Here is a 20,835-nt window from a genome sequence, read left to right as displayed (position 1 = left end):
CGTGGACCCACTGAAAGCACAAACACAGAGGCTCCAGGCCTGAAGCGGCCTAGGAGCCCCACGTCCGTGCTCCCCGGCTCCCTGCAGTCACACATTCATCTCACATTCATGTGGCTTCCTGGAGCACGTGGTGCTCAGGACTGTGCGGCATCAGGAAGGCGAGGAACGGATTGTTCTCGGGAAAGAGAGCGAGAGAGGAAAGAGGCCTCGTGCAACTGGCAGGGCCTGCAAACGCCGGAGCCGTAACGGGAGCCCAGGGAAGCCCATGTGAGACCGGGCCAGGCTGCGACCAACTGCTGCAAGCCAAGCTGCCCTTCAGGCCGCCGGTACTTTCCTCAGGGAAACGCCTGCCAGCGTGCTGGATCTTCCAGGAGTGTTTCTTGGTTCGGGGTATTTATTTTTCAAAGAAATCTGAGTTTTTAAATAGTCAAGCTCTCAGTTTTCAAATGTGAGCAAATATTTTTAAAAAACGTAAATGTGCAGGCCAAACGAGAGAGGGGCAGGGAAGCCAACAGGCCGCACCCTCTGCAGCGCTGGGTGAGCGACGTTGACGGGGCATGCAGTCAGTGGCCAAGCAAGTCAGCACAGCCTCCACAGGCAACGTGGCAGCATCTAGGGAAACTTTACACTCGATAGCCTTTGACCCAGCACTTCCTGGTCTAGGAGCTGATCCTTCTGAATGATCGCTCGTGTCTAAGACACAGGTACAAGATGTTCCTGCATTCAATTTTTGGCCAGGCGCAGTGGCTCACGCCTGTAATCTCAGCACTTTGGGAGGCTGAGGCAGATGGATCACCTGAGGTCAGAATTCGAGATCAGCCTGGGCAACATGGCAAAACCCCGTCTCTACTAAAAACAGAAAAATCAGCTAGGCGTGGTGGCGTGCACCTGTAATCCCAGCTACTCAGGAGGCTGAGGCACAAAAATCACTTGAACCCAGGAGGTAGAGGCTGCAGCGAGCCAAGATCATGCCACTACACTCCAGCCTGGGTGACAGAGAGAGACTCCATCTAAAAGAAGAAAAGAAGAAATATTTTACAGGTCACGCCTGTAACTGCAGCACTTAAAGAGACCAAGGTGGGAGAACTGCTTGAGACCAGGAGTTCAAGACCAGTCTGGGTAACATGGCAAGAGCCCATCTCTACCAAAAAAAAAAAAAAAAGAGAGAGAAAAAGAAAAACCCTAAATTCCACATTCAAATGAGGAATGGTGATGTGGACTACGGAATCCTCACACGGCGGGGACAGTGCAGCCATTCGAATGAGGAAAAGCCCAAATCCTCTGGTACAAAAAGAACAGCAAATGTTTTAAGTTAAAAAAATACAGCGATCCATGGGTTCGGAGAGAAAATGCCCTCATGCGTGCTTCTGTGGGTAAACCCACGATTACAAGGACTGGGAGGCCACCCACCTCTCTGTGACTCGTGTTTCTCCGTCTTGCCTTGGTAGTCAAAGCCCACAGCGCTCTTGTCTACGCGGTCGGCCTGCACGCCATACTTGCCGCCAAAACCACTGGAGTAGTCTGAAGAGACAGGGCAGCGGTTAGCACATGGGCCGGGTAACAAACTGAGCAAAAGCGTGTAGGGGTTACAACTCACAAACAGATCAAGCACACGTTTTAAAACATATGAGCCACCCACTGCTTCATACGGGTGGCGCTGGACACATTTCACATCAGGGGCCTGGTGGGGTTCTGGGTCCTGTCAGCTGTCACAGGGCAGCTTCTCTGTGTTGTTTGAAATGAAGCCGCGTGCCCACTTTGAAAATCAGCTGCTTGGGTAAAAGTTATAAAGCCTTACACAAAGTACCAGCACTTCAGGAGGCTGAAGCGGGCAGATCACCTGGGGCCAGGAACCTGCCCAAAATGGTGAAACCCCATCTTTACTGAAAAATAGAAAAATTAGCCAGGGGTGGTGGCGCACGCCTGTAATCCCAACTACTTGGGAGGCTGAGGCAAGAGAACTGTTTGAACCCAAGAGGCAGAGGTTGCAGGGAGCTGAGATGGCACCACTGGATTCCCAACTGGGCCACAGAGCAAGACTGTGTCTCAAGAAAACACACACAAAACAAAAACCAAAAAAAAAAAAAAAAAAAGGAAAGAGAAAGCCTCATCTGAAGCCACACAGCTGAACACTGCAGATAAGACACTGATCCTCCGCCTGCCCACCCCACAGCTACCGACACCCAGACTGCAGCTAGGCTGTTTCAGGACTGAGAGATTTTCCCGGATGACGCAAGGCCACAGGAGAGGAAGAACGAAATAAGCTTGCAAAAAATAAGCTGAGAAATTTAAGGTAGCAATATGCCTTGGTCTTTCAAAAATGAGACTAGTATGATGTAATGAAGATTAATCCCCAGCACAGTAAGACCGTATGTGCATAATGAAAACAAGAATTTAACAACTCTGGTTTCTATCCTGTGGGGCGGGGGGCAGGGAGTTAGCTTTTTGCCAATAAACCTGAGAACTCTCTTTTCTAGGAGCAGCACCGCCCAGATGAAGGGAAGGTGGCTTCCGCCACAAGGGGGAGGCCCCACAATGACACCAGATGCCGGGGCTCCGAGGGGGCTGCTCTGAGGGGGCGCTCTGAGGGGGCTGTGTAATGGGGGACACATCCATCATATGGCATCCGGATGATCAAGAAACAAGAGAAGAGCCGAATCCTCCTTATGCAACAGCCACCGCCCAGGAAACAGTTCCAGGAATGATGCAAGGCTGGAGAGCATCACCATTCCTGGGCAACATCATCACTCCTTTCTTCACTCTTCCTCTCTGTGGCCTCCTCCCATCAGGGCCCCTGGAGCACCGGCCTCTTTCTGTGCTTCTCACATCTTACCTTTCTGGGAGGCGTGCTTCTCAGTCTTCCCCTGGTATTCAAAGCCTACGGCAGACTGTGATGACCAAAAACACATTGAAACATGGGGAGAAATACATTTGTTCAATGTCCCCAAACCAATCTCTCTGAATTCACGACATAGGAAATTTTAAAAACCATGAAACACGTCGTTGTGACCTCTAAGTCCTAAGCCAAGTGTAGGTGACAGTAAAGCAAGAGCTCTGGCCTCCTAAGCAGACAGGCCAGCGAACATTCCACAAGGCCCAGAGAGCAAGGGGGCCCAGCTGGATCCCCGGGGACCTGACGTGCCCAGCACGTGGCGGCCAAGCTGGATCCCGGGGACCTGACGTGCCCAGCACGTGGCGGCCAAGCTGGATCCCGGGGACCTGCCCTCCCCAGCACGTGGAGGCCAAGCTGGCCCCCGGGGACCTGCCCCTCCCAGCACACGGCGGCCAAGCTGGATCCCGGGGACCTGCCCTCCCCAGCACGTGACGGCCAAGCTGGATCCCGGGGACCTGCCCTCCCCAGCACACAGCAGCTAAGCTGGATCCCCGGGGACCTGCCCTTCCCAGCACACGGTGGCCAAGCTGGATCCCGGGGACCTGCCCTCCCCAGCACACGGCGGCAGGGTGTGCGCAGCTGATTCATTCCACGGGCTTTACAAAAACTTGCTGTTCAAATACGCCACGCTGAGAACATTAATATTAATAACAAGAATAGCAGTGGCCACTGGGGTGCACCCCTGCCAGCCGGGCACTGCGAGGGGCATCTGAGCACACGCCTGTGAGACAGATGTGATCCTTCCCCTCATTTCACAGACACATCAATTCGGAATCGTGGCTAACATGTCACAAGGCCACAACCTGCCACTGGCATCAGCTCCCTCCAGTCTCCTAATCGCTCCACTATGAAACAAAGGAGCCAACAGCCCCGAGCCGAAGAGAATCAGAGAAGAGGCTCAGGCCTAGGGTGACTGCAATACCCAGACACAAAGCCTGAGTCCGGGACCCAAGGAGCACATCCTGCTCCCCAGTACAGGCTCAGATGTCACTTTGTCACAGTCACACACACGTGAGAAGCATAGGTGGAAGTGGTCCCTGCTGGCACATCTGGACAGACAGCGCCGTCCAGTACTGGGGCATGCAGTGAAGAGTGGCCGCAGGGACTGCTACAGCAAGCCCACTGTGTCCTGCCTCCCCGGTGGGCCCAGGCTCTCAGAGCATCCCGGGAGCGATTTGCCCCTCTCTGCAGTCCCCCAGAGCTGGAGGCCACCTGCCTGCTACTACCAATGGCCCAACGGGACTGAGATCCATGGGGAACACCCCCCTTGCCCCAGCCGGCCCTAGCGCCGCATCACTCACCTGGTCAACTCTGTCCATCTGGACACCAAACTTGCCTCCGAAGCCACGGACCGAGTCCACCTGTGAGCAGTGCTTGGAAAGTTTCGACTGATATTCGTGGCCAACAGCTGACTGAAACAGGGTCCAAACACAAAGCATTAGACACTGACGGCCCTGCAGCACTTCGCTTGCTCCCAGAGCAGGGCTCGGGGAAGCCACCTCCTGGTCAGTGAAGGGAAACCTTATGTCAGCACCCCCAACGGGGGAGCCAACAAAGGGGACCCAACGCCTGGGAGACTCGGGTCCTTGGTCCAGGTTGACGTGGCCACCCCAGCCCCTGGGCTCCTGGAAGCTGCACATGAAGCCTGGCCACAGGTCAGGGCCACCAGTGGGGACTTCTGACACGACCGGGCATGAAGAAGGGGCACAGGGCTGGCAGCCTGCAGCAGGATCCGCGAGACCCACTGGGGGGGACGCTGCTGGCCTCCACTGAAGTGGGGCCTCTGCCAGTCACAACCCAAGAATCAGCACAACAAATAGTCTGCAAATGAACAACTTCGTTCTGATAGACTATAAACAACAACAGTATGCAGAACACAGACTCACATTCGATTTGAGCAGCACCCCATTCAGGCAGGAGCCAGGTGCTGGCCACCAGCCACCTCATTTCAGCAGCATTCATGTCCTCAGCCCCCGCCAGTGCACACAGGTTTGAGGACCTTCTGTTCCCCAAAGCCAGCAGGTAAGCCTAGGGTTCGCCAGCCTTTCCAGACCCAGCACCCAGCTCTTTCTGTAAATAACATCTCTGGGACAGGGCCACACGCATTCACCAGCGTGCTGTCCATAGCTGCTTTTGTGTCTGGCAGTTTCGAAGAGAGATCCTCTGGTGCATGAAGTGGAAAAGATCTCCTCCCTCAAAGAGCTGGCCCCGCCCAGCCCTGCCAGCCCCACCGAGGCCCCCGGGTTCCGGGCTCCCTCCTCACAGCAGAGCCGGGTCAGGGGCTCCTTCGTGAACAGCATGGGCACATGGCCCAGCAGAGGGCATGGAGAAAGCCTTACTCCCTCTCCTATGTGGAGCCCCTCATTCTAACCCAAGCAGCATGCCACGGCGGTGCTGACACACAGCTGGCAACTCAGTGTCCACTCTCTTCCCTAATGAGAAAGCAGCTTTCGCCCTAAGCCTCGGGCCTGGGCTGCGCCATTTTCTTCCCATGTTGTTCTGAGGTCAGCAGCTGACTCCCTGTCCACATGAGCCGTCACCTCCAAACCCTCTGCAGCAGGGACGGCCGGCCCGTCATGTCCCCAGGGTCTCACCCAGAAAACAGATGAACGGGTGGCAGAGGCAGACTATGCAAAGGGATTCCCCAGCGTGAATTTTTATCAGAAGGCAGTATGACAGCCAGGCAAAGCTTCCAGCTTTCTCATCTCACAGTAACAAGATCACGTCTTATGAAAGAGTCACACAGGGAAGACCGTCTTGAAGCCTGAACGCGTAGACTCAGGGCTCCGGGATGCAAGGAGCCAAGGGAGCAAGAAGGAAGCCAGCCCCACGCGACGGACCCAGCCACCGCCGGTGCCAAGGGGAGAACGCGGTGCGCGATGGACGCAGCCTGAAGCCCCAGTGTGAACAGAATCCCGACAGCCCTCGCCAGACCCTTCTCGTGTGCTTGTCCTCAATGTGTTCTTTTTTTCTGGAAGTCTCCAGCACATATTTCTCAAGTCTTAACACAGGGATTTCCATTTTTTATTTTTTTTCCAAATTCTGGAGTGGACAAATAACTTAAGCCACTTTCCCTTCGGTTTGGAATCTGAGTTTGGTCTGTTTGTTTCCTGAGGCAGAGTCTCTCTCTGCTGCAAAGGCTGGGCCACAGTGGTGCGATCCTGAGTCACTGCAGCCTCCATCTCCCAGGCTCAAGTAATCCTCCTGCCTTAGCCTCCAAAGCCACTGGGACTACAGGTGTGCACCGCCATGCCCAATTAATTATTTTTTTGTAGAAACAGGGTCTTGCTATGTTGCCCAGGCTGCTCTCAAACTCCTGGGCTCACGCAATCCTCCTGCCTTGGTCTCCCAAGATGCTGTGATTACAGATGTGAGTCCCGGTAGCCGGCCCTGAGTTATTTTTGACAACAGATCTGCCCCGTGATGCTCACCTGAGCTGGAAGCTAACCTTGCCCAGATGCCAGCTAGGACCAAGCAGCAGCAGCGCCCCATGCTGGCCTTGCCCTGCCAGGAAAGCTCTCCAGCGTGCTGGCTGACAGGTGAGAGCGAGGCTCCACAAGTCTGCTGGGCTCCACCAGGGAATCGGCTTAAGAGGCGGGGCTCATGGTGCCAGGCCAGGCACGGGGTGAAGATGACAAGTCCCAATCCTTGAAAAGCCCAGCCCAGAGCGGACGGCTGATGAGGGAAGCAAAGGCTGCCTCGGAGAGGGCACAGGGGATGGGGAAGTGAGGGCTCTTCCAGAGAGCTCCTGGCACCCGAGAGGGCCTGAGCTGCAGGTTCCAGGGTGAGCGAGATTCGGGCAGCAGAGAAGCCAGCCACAGCCGCTTCCTCACCAGGCTCTCCCTGGACACATCTCCTTTCTCTCCCACAATGTGTAATCTTCCCAACCCAGAGCAGGGAGCCCCATTTTTAGAATAAACTTCTCTCTGTGCTAACTCCCCACAAGCCCCAAGTAGGTAGAAACAAGGCTTCTACCTACTTGCTTGGCTCACTGCACTGAACACAGGGGATCTGTCTTTCCATCCAGTACTTCGCTGACTGCATGGAACACGGGTCCGTCTGCTCGTCGGCACTCCTAAAAGCTACCAGACTTTTTTTTTTTTTTTTTTACTTCAAAGATAAGTATTCTGCACAGGCTGCTCTTCTCGGTGTCAGGGCATCTCTGTGGTAATGACACAGCAACATCCATGTCTCTTTCCTGCAGACAGCCCCCACCCCACTCTTCCCCCAGGCTATTTACGGTCATGCTCTGGGTTCCCCGCCGGCCCCTCATATCATCTGCTCTGCAGGGGACAGAGCAAGATACAGCTCACTGTGACACAGCAAGGTCATGCCATGCCCAGCTCAAAATGTTTATCCGACCAGTACACCAGGTGGGAGAGGAATGGAATTACCAACTGGAACCCAACACCGGCTGACAGACTTCTTTCCGTAGAGTGACGGCAAACATCCATCAGGCACAACAATCTTAGGTTGCTCAGACTCAAAAGTTCACCTGCAGGATGTCTGCAGAATGCAGGGCCCTGTTTCCTGAAGAAACATGCAGACACACTGCAGTCTCTTCCACCTTCTCTCTCCAGGAAGGAAAACGGTAGCCCTCCGGAGCTAACGCTGCTCCCTCTCTCAGGGTGGAGCCAGACGCGTTTAGCCAACGTCCTCGATCCACATCGGCACGGCAGTCTGCATCCGTCAACGATGGCTCCCGGGAGGCTCAGGCACACCTCTCCAACAGAGGGAGCTCTTTCCCCAGCCTCGTGGGCGCCGACCTGACATGACGGACAGACTGCTCTGAAGGCCACTAAACGCATGAAGGACGTTAGCCAGGCCTTCAGCTGAATGTCCACGTGTGTCGTCAACCACGGGAGCCTACGATTTGATTTTGGTCTTCGGATCGGCATGACTTAGGCTGCAAGCTGGAACTGCTGATGATGCCAACACCTGGAGACAGCATGCTTCTGGACTTCTGTCCTGATCACAAAGCCGCCTCTGGGGACCCGTCTCCCTCTAGGCCTCCCTGTGTGACACTCATGCTCTAGCACCTCTGCGGTTCTTACAGAGCTTTAAGGAAAGCCAGGGTACTTCACGGGCAAGTCCGATCCACAGGGACGTCTCAGGGCGAATTTCAACCCCAGCAGATGGACTCAAAACTGCTGATGGAAGGAAAGTCTGAAGGACAGCTGTGCCAACCAGACACGGGGTCCGAGCACACAAAAAGGCGGCACAGGCGGCCGCGGGCCACTCACCTTGTCCATTCGGTCCTGCTCCACGCCAAACTTCCCTCCGTAGCCGTGGGAGGCTTTTGGTCCCGTTTCAAGTTCCTTCTCCTTAAGGGTCTGATGTTCTTGAAAGACATTCTCTCTCAGCTTGTGTATGCTTGAAGGAAGAAAGAGGAAAACGGGAACAAATCAATAAAACAGATGTGCCTCTCTGCCTCCTGACATGGTAAGTAAGAACAGGTGACACTGTCTTTGTGAATCTGGAAATCTGCTTGTTCGCCAGGTCTCTCCCCGCACCGTGCTTTCCTGACTATCCTGCCGGCTGGTACCCACTTCGGCAGCCCTCAGTGTGAGATGTGAGATGCGTGCTCCGTAGGAGAAGGAACCCAGATCGGAGCACAGTGGGATCACCCCGAATCCCCGCTAAAGACGGCTCTTCTGAAACCTGAGCTTTATTTCACACAGGGAAAATAGGAAAGCTAGTCTGTAATCATCCAGAGGTAGAGGGGAAACGGAGGCTGAGCTCCCTTTCTCTAGCCACTGGCAGAAGTCCACTGGTGCTGAACATCTAGATGGTTCGTCTTCACTTGAAGTACTCCAGTTTTTCACACATTCAAAGATGAGAAGAAAGTGGTTCCGAATTTAACATCCAAACACCATTAAAACATTTTTAGTATCGCCAATAATGAAACAGATCAAAGGATGCAGTAAAAATCTGGCAGGCCGGACAGAGCTGTCATTGCGAGACCCCACAGTGGTACGAAGGCCACTTTTGCATTCAGACTTTCTGCCCAGGAGACACCAGGCCGCCACCTCTGACATCTGGACAATAATCCTAGAACTGAGGATGAAATACAAACCAGGCTTGGAAACCACCCAATACCCTTACGAGCAGGGGAAAGAAAGACACCACTTGTAAAACCTGGGAAGGCCCCAGAGCATGAAACATGGTCCTATTCCCCACATGTTCCTCTCTGAATCCTAACCAATCCACAGGCTTTTGTACTGGACAGTTCTGTGTTTTCTCCAAGCCACCCTCCAAGACACGTTTTAAAGCCACAGGGAACAGAAGAGATGAGAAGAGGTATGACGACTCAACGACCTAGCCCCACGGCAAACACCCAAGGCTACAGTGGACTCCTAAGTCAGCCCCATTCCAGCCTCTTGTCCTGGGCAGCCGCATGGCCCTTGGAGTTCTGAAGCTGCTTCTGTGGCAGTCTGCTGAGCAAGCTAGGGAAGGACTAAAACTTGTATATAAAAAGTCAGTGTGGCCGGGTGCAGTGGCTCACACCTGTGATCGCAGCACTTTTGGAGGCCGAGGCAGGAGGATCACCTGAGCATAGGAGTTTGAGACCAGCCTAGGCAACATGGTGAAACCCCGTCGCTGCTAAAAATACAGAAAAATTAGCCAGGTGTGGTTACAGGCACCTGTAATCCCAGCTACTCAGGAGGCTGAGGCAGGAGAATCACCTGAACCCGGGAGGTGGAGGTTGCAGCGAGCTGAGATCGCACCATTGCACTCTAGCCTGGGCGACAAAAGCGAAACTCTGACAACAACCAAAAAAATGCCATTGTGGGCCAGGTGCAGAGGCTCACCCCCATGATCCCAGTACTTTGGGAGGCTGAGGCAGGAAGATCACTTGAGCCCAGGAGTTCAAGACCAGCCTGAGCAACAAAAGCAAGACCCCGTCTTTCCAAGAAATAAAAGAACTCAGCTGGCCAGGGTGGCACATACTCATGGTTCCAGCTACTCAGGAGGCTGAGGCAAGAGGACTGCTTGAACCCAGGAAGTCAATGCCGCAGTGAGCTGTGATTGCATTACTGCACTCCAGCCTGGGTGACAGAGTGTGATCCTGTCTCAAAATAAACAAATAACCTTTAAAAATAAAGTAACAAGCCACTGTGAGGATTGTGCCTTCTTTTCTGGATGACTGACTGACTCTTTCTCAGCGGAAGGGCCCATGGCCAAGTCAGACAGTCTTCCCGGGGTACTGAGGCAGTCACCGGGTCAGTGGTGCTGCCTTCACAGCCAGGGAAAAGGAGGATACACTCTGAACCCAGCGTGGTCCAAAATAAAAGTCTGAGCACATTTTATAAGTTCCTTTTATCTACATTTCCTGACGAAAAAAACGGCCCCAAGAGCTGGCATTTTAGATAGTGCTAAGTGGGAAAGAATGGCAGGGTTCACGCAGCGCCCGATGCTACCCCGGGCTTGTGATAGGAACAGAGCTCACAGTACCTGACTACTAAGACATGATCATGTCCAGAGAATTAAAGGGGTGGGGGACGTTTAAGGTCTAAGTGATTCGGACATCCCGTACTTCAGAAACCTCGCACTTGTGAGGCAGAGCTTAGGGAAACTATGTTCCCTGATAAAAGCCACAATACTGAAAGCAGATGCTCTAAAATTGTAAGTATGGAAATTGTTTGCAACGGGAATTTAAAAATGACCGAGCACGTGAGTACCTACATGTACACATATGAACACCGACGTTATGTATATACATGTATGTGTGTGTGCCTTGTATTCGTCTACTGTATGGGTATCAGGCCGAGAAGGTAAAAGCCGTTTCCGCCCAGGCTGTCCCTCCACAGACGAGCATGGTAAGGCCCTGCCGCGCCCAGGCTCCCCGCGGGGCCCTCGGGAGGCGGTGGCCATGGCTCTTACTTGATGTGCTCCTGGTGCCCGGAGCCCTGCACGGTCTTGGCGCCCCAGCGTTGCTCCTTCTCACTCACATCGTTCTGAAAAGAAAAACGGCCGGTAAGCCCCACAGCCGGACTGTGGCACAGACAAACCACCACCCCGTCAAGGGAAAAACCTAGAGAGCCACGTCCGCTAGCTTAAAAAGGAACGCAGAGGCTGGCGGCTCCTACCACAAAATCGGGGTCGGTCTCCCAGTCGTCGGCTCCCGCGTCATCCTGGGCGATGGACACGGCGTGGCCTGCCGAAGCTTTCCACATCTGAAAGAGCAGCCCGGGGAGGGTTACGGAGGCCTCGGGGGCGCCATCCACAGAGGCCAGCAAATGAGCCCTTTGGCCAAAGCTACCGAGATTCTAGGGAACTCAGGAGGGCGAGGCTGCAGGGCCAGCCAATCCTTCCTGAAGCCTAGGCCTGAATGACAACCAGAGGAGTAACGAAACTTCACCTCGGGGGCTCTAACGCTGCCGTCAACTGCGTCAGAAACACACTGGAAAGACTCTTTGGCTTCAACTCAAGTGAGAAAATTTCTGGAAAATAAAGTCGGGTGTGCACTTTCTTTACTTATTAAGAACATAAGCCTGTTCTGCTAAATCATGATGACTCTGTTTCCAAGCAAAAATGAAAGCACCATTGTGAGGTGCGTATTATAAATACACTACACGTTACTAATGGTCAATCTCATGGTACGTGTATTTTTATCACGATTCTTTAAAAAACAGCATCCATTTTGATTTCAAGTGCTTACCGAAACTGTAACAATAATTTTCTTAATTCAGACTGACAGTGTAATAAAGGTTTCAAACGGGTTACTGGAGAATTGCTTCACCCTCCACTTGGGAGGAAGCAGGAATAGAAAAATGCCACCTTCCCCTCTATTAGGCCGCTCTGCTAGTGGGCAGTCCCTTCCTCCCTCAGCACTTTAAGACTGGAAGGTTTCCTCTGTCACAGAGAACAATGGCGCAACTGTGAACCCTAACAAGATAATTCTTTTTGTAACTGCAGTGGTAAAATCTAAACTTTTAAGGTTTTTTTTTTTTTGTAAACTGTGTATTAAAAGAACTGATTCCTTTTCCACAGAAATAGTAATACAGTTTCACACAGGCCACAGAGTAACTGCGAGATAATTTTAAATCAAACAACCAGAAGCTGCGGCCAGTAGTCTGAACCCAGGACACCCGATTCACTTTTTGTCAGGCGCCACGTTGGGACTGCAGTGCCCGGGATCACGACGGGACAAAAGCCCTTTGCAGCCTGAGAATAACCCATCTGGTTCCTCCCCCTCCAGCATGGCTGGGTCTCAAGTCCAAATCCCAAGTGACAGTGAGGGGCCAATCAGGACACTGTGCTCTTAAATTTCTAATGCAACTTTGTCTCTCGGGCAAGAACCATCTGCCAAGGGGTGGGGCAGGACCAACAATACCCCTGGCACCTCGTGTCGATGCCCCAAAGCACAGCAAGAATTTCCAGAGAGATCTGCTTTTGAGAGGATTTTAGGGAACAGATGAACCAGAATCTTCAAACTGAAAGGCACGGCCCGGCGCAGTGGCTCACACCTGTAATCCCAGCACTTTGGGAGGCCAAGGTGGGCAAATCACAAGGTCAGGAGTTCAAGACTAGCCTGGTCGACATGGTGAAACCCTGTTTCTACTAAAAATACAAAAAAAAATTAGCCTGGCATGGTGGCAGGCACCTGTAGTCCCAGCTACTCGGGAGGCTAAGGCAGGAGAATCGCTTGAACCCAGGAGGCGGAGGTTGCAGTCAGCTGAGATCGCACCACTGCATTCCAGTCTGGGTGACAGGGTGAGACTCCATCTCAAAAAGAAAAAAAAAAGAACAAAAAGAACTGAAAGGCACAAGGGCACAACCAGTCATTCTAGTCCCAATGCACCCATTTATAAATGAAGAAAAGGCTGCAGGAAAGAGAAATGGTATGCTCGGTCTCCAGTTGCCCCATGGCACCATGCTGCCTGGGCCAAGGGGCTGTCCATCTGTGGGACTTCAGCTGCCTGTGGTTCCAACCCCTGAGGAAGTGGCCATAGGAAAGGAAGGACGGGAGTCCCTGCAGGGCTGGCGAGGTCAACCTTCACCCCCAAGTCAAAGGTCAAAGAAGTCAGGTGTCTTTGCCTATGACTTTTCCAGGCTCATCAAGGAAGGATTAGCAGCAGAGCAGTCTCCACTCATCTTCCCGGAAGGCAGCTTCACCGGGGCGGGGTGGGCACTGCAAGCTTCACAGTCCCTCGCTTGGGGGTCCCCAACCACTTTCATGGGGTGGGGAAGGGGCCAGATTTCCCCCTCAGGGAAGACAGAAATGTGTTCTGTTCCTCAATTCGAGAGTTTTCTGCAACTGTCTTCACTAAGCCATATGCAACAGAAACCTGACTTTGTTTTTTAAACAATGAAATTTCCTTCCAGAAAATTCTCCCTCCCAGTAAATCCACAGAAACAGCAACCTCCCCTGTTTCCTGTCGATGGATTTCTGCCCTTACCATCCACAAGAAAGAACGTCAGGATGTTCACAAGACACAAGTACCTTTCTTTCCGCTTGGAGATAAAAGGCTGCTCACAAAACTCTGCTTAAAACACGGCAATCCAACGAGGAATTTCCAGGCATTGGGGAATGATTCCGTCTGTAAAAAGATTAAGGGTAAAAAGCTCAGAAGGCTGTCTATTGACCAGATCCCTGGGCAAATCCTGCTGTGTAGCGATCTTTTGAGAATACGTCAGAAATCCTCCCAAACACAACAAGGTTTTGTAATGAAATCTCAAAGGATGGGAAGATCTGCGTTTTACTAATGAAAAAGTTCAACACAGAGAAACTAAAGAAGCTATAAAAGATTTCTAACTACATGATGTTTCTTACTAACGCAAACAGAAATGACTGCCTCAGTTGCTAGTATGCATTTACTGTTTGCTATAATTCTTACAAGTTTTCGCTTTTTATTCATTATAATTAATGACATTAAAACAAAATAGTTACCGTGAGCCTTTTACAAGAATAAAATAAGAAAAGCACTCCTTGAGAGGATCACGATATGGCTGGGAGAAAAAACCAGTCCGGTGACATCTATGAAGACGTGAGCACGGCAGCTGGAGAGCCGAGAAGTAGGTTGTATTCTAATGCACGTATACAGTTACGGTGCAGGGAGCAAGACTCCAGTTCCCCAGAGGGTAGTCAGGCACGTGACCCCTTCCTGGGACCACACAGCAGCCTCAACTGGACACCACACACTGACAAATGAAATCCCTTTGTCCCTAGGAACAAGCCGGTCTCAGGCAAAGCAGTTTCTCCTGGATTAGGAACTAGCGGATGGCACTTGGCTGGCCCTCCTAGCAATTAATTAATTTCCTACCTGCTTCCTGACCCTGTCTCTTTCCCGAATTCTCTTTGGCAATCCTAACTTCTACAATGCTTGGTACATTCTTGTTACTGCAGTTATGAATGTAATCAGCAAGCATCTATACAACTCCGCCTACAAAATGAGCCAGGCATGGTGGTGTATACCCGTAGTCCCAGTTACTCAGGAGGCTGAGGTGGGGGAACTGCTTGAGCCCAGGAGCTCAAGGGTGCAGTGAGTCATGATCACACCACTGCACTCCAGCTTGGGAGACAGAGAGAGACCCTGTTTGAAAAATAAATAAATCATAACATAAAATCTAAAAATCTACTCATGTGCAGCTAAGGATAGGCTCAAATCTACAATTTTATCCCCTCGATGTTTGGAATTTTTAAAAAGTCACAAAACCACCAATAGAAAATAAGTTTGATTGTTTTGCGGATCCAAAGATAATGCCTCTAGACCCCTACCTCAAAACCATACAGAAACGTTAACTCAAAAATGAACTAAAATCCTAAAAAGGTATAAATTTTTGTGACTTTGAATTTGGCAATATTCTTACATATGACACCAAAATATAAGAGGAAAAAAAATACATTGTACAAAATTAAAAACTTTGTGCTTCATCAAGGTGACAAGACAATCCCCTGAGAGAAAACTGTTTGGAATCATATATCCAGAATATATATAGAACTCTTATAATTCAAGAATCAAAAGGGCAAATAACCCCATTTAAAAATGGGTGAAGGACCTGATGAAACATTTCTTCAGAGATACACAAATTGCCAACAAGCTCAGGAAAAGTTTGTTCAATGTCATTAACCATCAGGGCAATGCCAATCAAAACCACAGCAACAGCCCACCTCACACGCACTAAAATGGCTAAAATAAAACAGACAATGACAAGTCTCAGCAATGGTGTGGAGAACCCGGAACCCTTACAGATTGCTGATGGGAATGGGAAACAGAAAAGGTGTGCGGCTCCTCAGAAGGTTAAATGCAGGTGCCATATGACTCAGCAACTCCACTCCTAGGTCCACACCCAAGAGAAATGAAGGTAGAAGCACATAAAACTTGCACCTGAGTGTTCAGAACAGCACCATTGACAGCAGTCAAAAACAAGAAACACTCCGCAGTCCATCAACTGAGAAACAGACACACAGCATGTGGCCTACCTAACACAAAGGTGTTTTATTCCGCCACCAAGAGGAATACAGCACTGACAGCTGCTATAGCACGGATGAACCTTGAACACGTTATGAAAAGTAAAACCACACACACAAGACTCACCACATATTATATGATTCAATTTCTATGGAATGTCTGGAGCTGGCAAATGTACACAGACAAAAGATACATTACTGGCTGCCCAGGGCTGGGCGGACAGTGGTGGTGGTGGTGGGGATCGGGAGGTCATGGCTAAAGGGTACAGGGTTTCTTTTTGAGGTGATAAAATCATTCTGAAATTGATTGCGGTGATAGTTGTAATACTCCATGAAGATACTAAGAACCAGTGGATAGTACACATTAAACAGGTACACTGTATGGTATGTGAATTATATCTCAATAAAGCCGTTACAAAAAATAGTGTTCAAAAGATGGCTGGGCACGATGGCTCAGGCTTGCAATCCTAGCACTTAGGGAGGCCAAGGTGGGCGGACTGCCTGAGCAGCTGCCCACTGCACTCCAGCCTGGGCCACAGAGCAAGACTCCGTCTCAAAAAATAAAACAAAAAAAAAAACTATTCAAAAGAAGACAATGACTCTGTCCAACCTCATTAATATTAAACCTTCCTTGCAAACGTCAGTGTCAAGACTACACAAACGTGAAGCTGTCTCGCTCTGTCTAAACAGTGGAAAATTCCTGTTTTGTTTTTTTTTTTTCTTTTTCAGACAGACTCTTGCTCTGTTGCCCTGACTGGAGTGCATTGGTGCTATCTCAGCTCACTGAAACCTCCATCTCCTGGGTTCAAGCAATTCTCCTGCCTCAGCTTCCCGAGTAGCTGGGACTATAGACATGCACCACCGCACCCAGCTAATTTTTTATATTTTTAGTAGAGATGGGGGTTTCATTATGTTGGCCCAGCTGATCTCCAACTCCTGGCCTCAAGTGATTTGCCTGCCTCAGCCTCCCAAAGTGCCAGGATTAAAGGCACAAGCCACTGCGCTGAGCAGCACCCCCGCTAGCAGCTTTTTTTTTTTTTTTTGAGACAGGGTCTTGCACTGTGGCCCAGGCTGTAACGCAGAGGCACAATCTCAGCTCAATGTGACCTCTGTGTACCAGGTTCAGGTGATCCTCCCACTTCAGCCTCCCGAGTAGCTGGGGAGCTGTACAGGCATGCACCACCACCCCCAGCCAATTCTTCTATTTTTAATAGAGATGGAGTTTCTCCATGTTGCCCAGGCTGATCTCGAAACTCCTGGGCTCAAGCAATCCACCTGCCTTGGCCTCTCAAAGGGCTGGGATTACGGGTGTAAGCCACCGAGTCCGGCTGAAGAACGTTATACATGACGAGACAGAACTATCTGTCCAGCATCAGCTTTCCATTAGCCTCAGCACCTTCGGCAGAGCACGAGAAAGGAACCAAAAAGGCACTCGGTAGCCAAAATCGCATCACAGACACATTCCCTACACCACACCGACTCCAGGGAAACCCCGCCCATTCTCATCCCCGGCACTTTACCATTCCGGCCAAGCAGTGCGTCAGCAGATGGGGTGGGCCTGGGCCACAGTGACAGCCAGGCCTGCTCACAGAGCACAGTCCCCTGCTCTTGGCTGTACGCGAGGCAGTAGACAGCACTCACAGCAATTCACTCTCAAGGACACCTTTTTCTGAGCACCTACTATGTGGCACAGACTGAAGATCTGAATTGCCAACTATGTGCACTGTCATTTCAAAAGTGTTTTAAAAACAAGTCCATCAACACACTACAATTAAAAGTCAGCTTTAAGCCAGGTGTGGTGGTTCACGCCTGTAATCCCAGTACTTTGGGAGGTTGAGGCGGGTGGATTACGAGGTCAGAGGTTCAAGACCAGTTGACCAACATGGTCTCTATTTAAAAATACAATACAGGCCGGGCGCGGTGGCTCACGCCTGTAATCCCAGCACTTTGGGAGGCCGAGGTGGGTGGATCATGAGGTCAAGAGATCGAGACCATCCTGGTCAACATGGCGAAACCCCGTCTCTACTAAAAATACAAAAAAATTAGCTGGGCAAGGTGGCGCGTGCCTGTAATCCCAGCTACTCAGGAGGCTGAGGCAGGAGAATTGCCTGAACCCAGGAGGTGGAGGCTGCGGTAAGCCAAGATTGCGCCATTGCACTCCAGCCTGGGCAACAAGAGCGAAACTCCGTCTCAAAAAAAAAAAAAAAAAAAAAATTAGCCGGCCGTGGTGGTGCATACCTGTAATCCCAGCTACATGGGAGGCTGAGGCAGAAGCGCTTCAACCCGGGAGGCGGAGGTTGCAGTGAGCCGAGAGCGCGCCATTGCACTCCAGCCTGGGCAACAGAGTGAGACTCCATTTCAAGAAAAAAAACAAAAAAGGCAGCTTTAGCTGGGCCTGCCATCCCAACTACTTGGGAGGCTGAGGTGGGAAGATCACTTAAGGCCAGCAGTTCAAGGTTGCAGTGCGCTAGATGTAACCTGTGAAGAGCCACTGCCCTCCAGCCTGGGGACAGGGTCTTCTTCTGTCACCCAAGCTGGAGTACAGCGGTGCAATCATAACTCACTGCAGCCGCCAACTCCTGGGCTCAAGATCCTCTGCCTCAGCCTCCCAAGTAGCTGGGACTACAGGTGCCCGCCACCATGCCTGGCGCATTTTTCTTTTTTGGTAGACACAAGGTCTCCCTATGTTGCCCAGGCTGGTCTGGAACTCATGGACTCAAATAATCCTCTCACTTTAGCCTCCCAAAGTGCTGGGATTACTGGTATGAACCACTGCACCCCGCCCCAGGCCACAAGGAACTTCTTTTCAGTAAGCTTTAGCAGACGGTTAGCTTCCAGTTCCAGGGGACCTAATACCAAAACAACCCTGCCTCCCCAACTTTTTATTCTCATAGGTCCTTGATTCCCACTTAAAAGACTCTTCCTTGTTCCTTGAGTATCTGGCGAATACTTCTCTAACCAGAGGAGAAACAGGACGGACTCAGTGCTCTGGAGCCGGTGACTCACCCGCTCGGTGAAACACGGGACTGGAGACGGGGCAGGCGTCCCTCCTGCGCCATAGCCTTGAGGGTTGCGGTATGGGCCATGCCTTAAGGATCTAGTGGGTGAAGTCCCCCCAAGAGACCCTGTGCAGCCAAGTCAACACTGAGCCCAAAGGGAGCGCATGGGATTCCAGGGAGCGCTCATCGGATGCCTGCGGAGCTTCCTTCAGCAGAAAATGAATTCCTTCCTAGGGGGCCAGACACGTCCACAGATTCCAGTGGGAGGAAGCCCCGTCCCTTCTCACCCGAGGCCTTCCAGCGCCGGGGATCAGGCACCCGTTAGACTATCCAGATGATGGAAACGCAATAAACAGAAAGCCCAAAAGCACCTTTCTGGTGATTTCAAATACACCCCGAAGGAGGGACGGTTCCAAATTTAGAGCCTCACGACTAGCTGCAGCCGCGCCTCGCTGCCTCCACTGACCTGATTGCAAAACCTCCGCTCAGGTGCGGGCCGGGAGGATCCCCAGCTGCTCCGCCGCGTCCCACAGCGAGCCCCCCAGAGCCGCGGACCCCTTCCCCTCGAACCCCAATTCCCTTCCCTGGACCCCTCCTCGGCAGACCCCAATCCGCACCCCTCGGACCCCTTTCTCTCAGAGCCCTGGCCCTTTCCCTAACACGCCTCCCTCACCTTCCACGGCCCCTGAAAACCCGGCCCCCTCCGCTCGGATTCCCGAACCCCACAGGCCCAGCTCTTCGCCCTTAGGCCCCAATCCCCTCCCCCTCGGAGCCCATCCCCCTTTCCTATTCCCTTGGACCCACGACCCCTCCCAGCCTGGCCCTTCTCCTGCCCTGAAGCCCTCGGGGCCCAGGGACCGTCCCCTCAGAGCTGGGACCCCCGTGGGGCCCCTCGCTAACCTTCTCCGCGGACCCCAGCCCCGAGCCCTCCGCGGACCCCAGCCCGGCCCCTCGGGCCCAGACTCGACCTCGTGGCCCCCGCGGACCCCCGGCCCTCGCCCGGCCCCGCCCCAGGCTGGGGAAGCCCGGCCGCTCCGCCCCAGCTCCCGAAACCGCGAGCGGAAGAGCGGTGAGACCGCTGCGGCCGTCGCTTCCTTCCCCTTTTGCGGCCCGCCGACGCCACAGGAGGCGGGGGCCGCAGAGCCAGGCCTGCCGCCCGGGCGGACGCCGCGCTCGCTCACCGCCGCCGGGGTTCGGTCTGGCCCGGGTCGGCCCTGACTCCCGCCGCTCCCTCCGCGCCCTCCGCTCCCAGGCGCCAGGCTCCACTTCCGGTTCCGCGGGCGGGGGGGCGGGGCCGCATCCGGGTCCCCCTCGCGGCCCCGCCCCCCGGCCCCGCCCCGCTCCGGCGTCCCGGCCCGCACGACCCCCGGGTCCCGCCGGCAGCCCGCGAAGCGCGAGCCCGGCCCGTGGCGAGCCTGCAGGGCGCGCCGGAGAGGAGCGTCGCGCGCGCAGAAGAGGGGCGCCGAGAAGCGCACAGCCCGCGGCGGGGTACCCGGGGCCGGGAGAAGGAAGCCAGCCAGCCCGGGGCGACGCGCGGGCCCTGAGCCCGGGGGCGGCGAGCCCCTGCAGCCGGCCTCCACCTTCCCTGCGCTCGGGCCCAGCGTCGCGCCCTCGCGCGCACCCCGCGGTCCTCGTCCGCCCGCTCACGGTGCACCCCTCCAGAAAGGGCCACGTGCGTGTCGGGGACGCGAGCCCGGGCCGCAGGGACCCAGCAGCCTGGAAGGCGAGTCAGGCGTTAAACCGCAGGGGTGCTCACCTGGGAGGTGAGATCGATGCCCAGAAGTGAGAGTTTCATGACATCGTCCTGGAGAGAAGCAGCTAGGACCCCAGCCCATCCGGGAGGCCAGAGGTTTCTTTGGGCAATTCACAGGTTAGCCAAGATGTGACGGCCCCCTAGGAGTAAAGGTAAGGAGGGAAGAGCTTCCCAGACGGGGACATCAGCAGGTTCCGAGGCAGGAAAGGTCGTGCAGCAGGGGAACTGAAGGAGGCCCAGCTCAGCCGAGCCCGGGTGTGAGAGCGGCGGGGTCATGCCGAGCCTGAAGGAGCACAGCGAGGATCTCGGTCTTCGTTCTGGGAGTCACGGGAGGTTCTCGGAGGAAGTTAAGCAGGTAAGAGACCTCAGTGAAGTTTGTGCCGTGCGCGGTGGCACACGCCTGTAATCCCACCACTTTGGGAGGCCGAGATGGAAGGATCCCCCAGGAGTTTGAGACCAGTCTGGTCAACATAGTGAGCCTCCCTCCCCGCCCAGTCTCTAAATAGATCAATGCATCATGTACAGTAGTTTGAATTGTAATGAGATCACTCTGTCTGCTGTGTGGAGAGTGGATGGGAGGAGGGCCAGGTAGAGCCTAACGTGACCAATTCGTGCACCTCTCTGGCGGCAGGTAAGATGGGGAGAAGCGGATGGATGCCGGAGGCATGTAGAAAGCGAAACTGTCACTTGTGAGGATGGGATGGGAGTGCGGGTGGCGGAAGGAAATGTCAGATGTTGACTATTTTTTAAAGATAAAGTCATGACTTTCATACAC

General features: G+C 53.1%; 1 protein-coding gene across 5 annotated transcripts in view; it reads right to left on the bottom strand.

The window, feature by feature from the left end:
* The window catches only part of CTTN (cortactin), a 36,708-nt gene extending 17,128 nt beyond the window's left edge, over nucleotides 1–19,580 (bottom strand). For 3 of the 5 annotated variants that reach the window (XM_039471534.2, XM_039471535.2, XM_039471536.2), the window contains exons 1-8: nucleotides 19,489–19,580; nucleotides 13,341–13,437; nucleotides 10,984–11,070; nucleotides 10,778–10,851; nucleotides 8,137–8,266; nucleotides 4,195–4,305; nucleotides 2,834–2,888; nucleotides 1,411–1,521 (exon numbers count right to left, since the gene is read on the bottom strand). In XM_039471534.2, coding sequence (XP_039327468.1) covers nucleotides 1,411–1,521; nucleotides 2,834–2,888; nucleotides 4,195–4,305; nucleotides 8,137–8,266; nucleotides 10,778–10,851; nucleotides 10,984–11,070 — 568 coding nt within the window. In that variant the 5' untranslated portion in view covers nucleotides 13,341–13,437; nucleotides 19,489–19,580. Of the gene's footprint in view, nucleotides 1–1,410; nucleotides 1,522–2,833; nucleotides 2,889–4,194; nucleotides 4,306–8,136; nucleotides 8,267–10,777; nucleotides 10,852–10,983; nucleotides 11,071–11,255; nucleotides 11,338–13,340; nucleotides 13,438–18,314; nucleotides 18,792–19,488 lie in introns of those variants that run through there. The other 2 variants (XM_074401820.1, XM_074401819.1) reach the window with 2 other exon arrangements.
* Between the last annotated feature and the right edge of the window lie 1,255 nt (nucleotides 19,581–20,835).

This window comes from Saimiri boliviensis, chromosome 6, assembly GCF_048565385.1.
Source record: "Saimiri boliviensis isolate mSaiBol1 chromosome 6, mSaiBol1.pri, whole genome shotgun sequence".
Lineage (NCBI taxonomy): Eukaryota > Metazoa > Chordata > Mammalia > Primates > Cebidae > Saimiri > Saimiri boliviensis.
The sequence above is the reverse complement of the archived record's forward strand: the minus strand, read 5'-3'. Positions and strand labels throughout refer to the sequence as shown.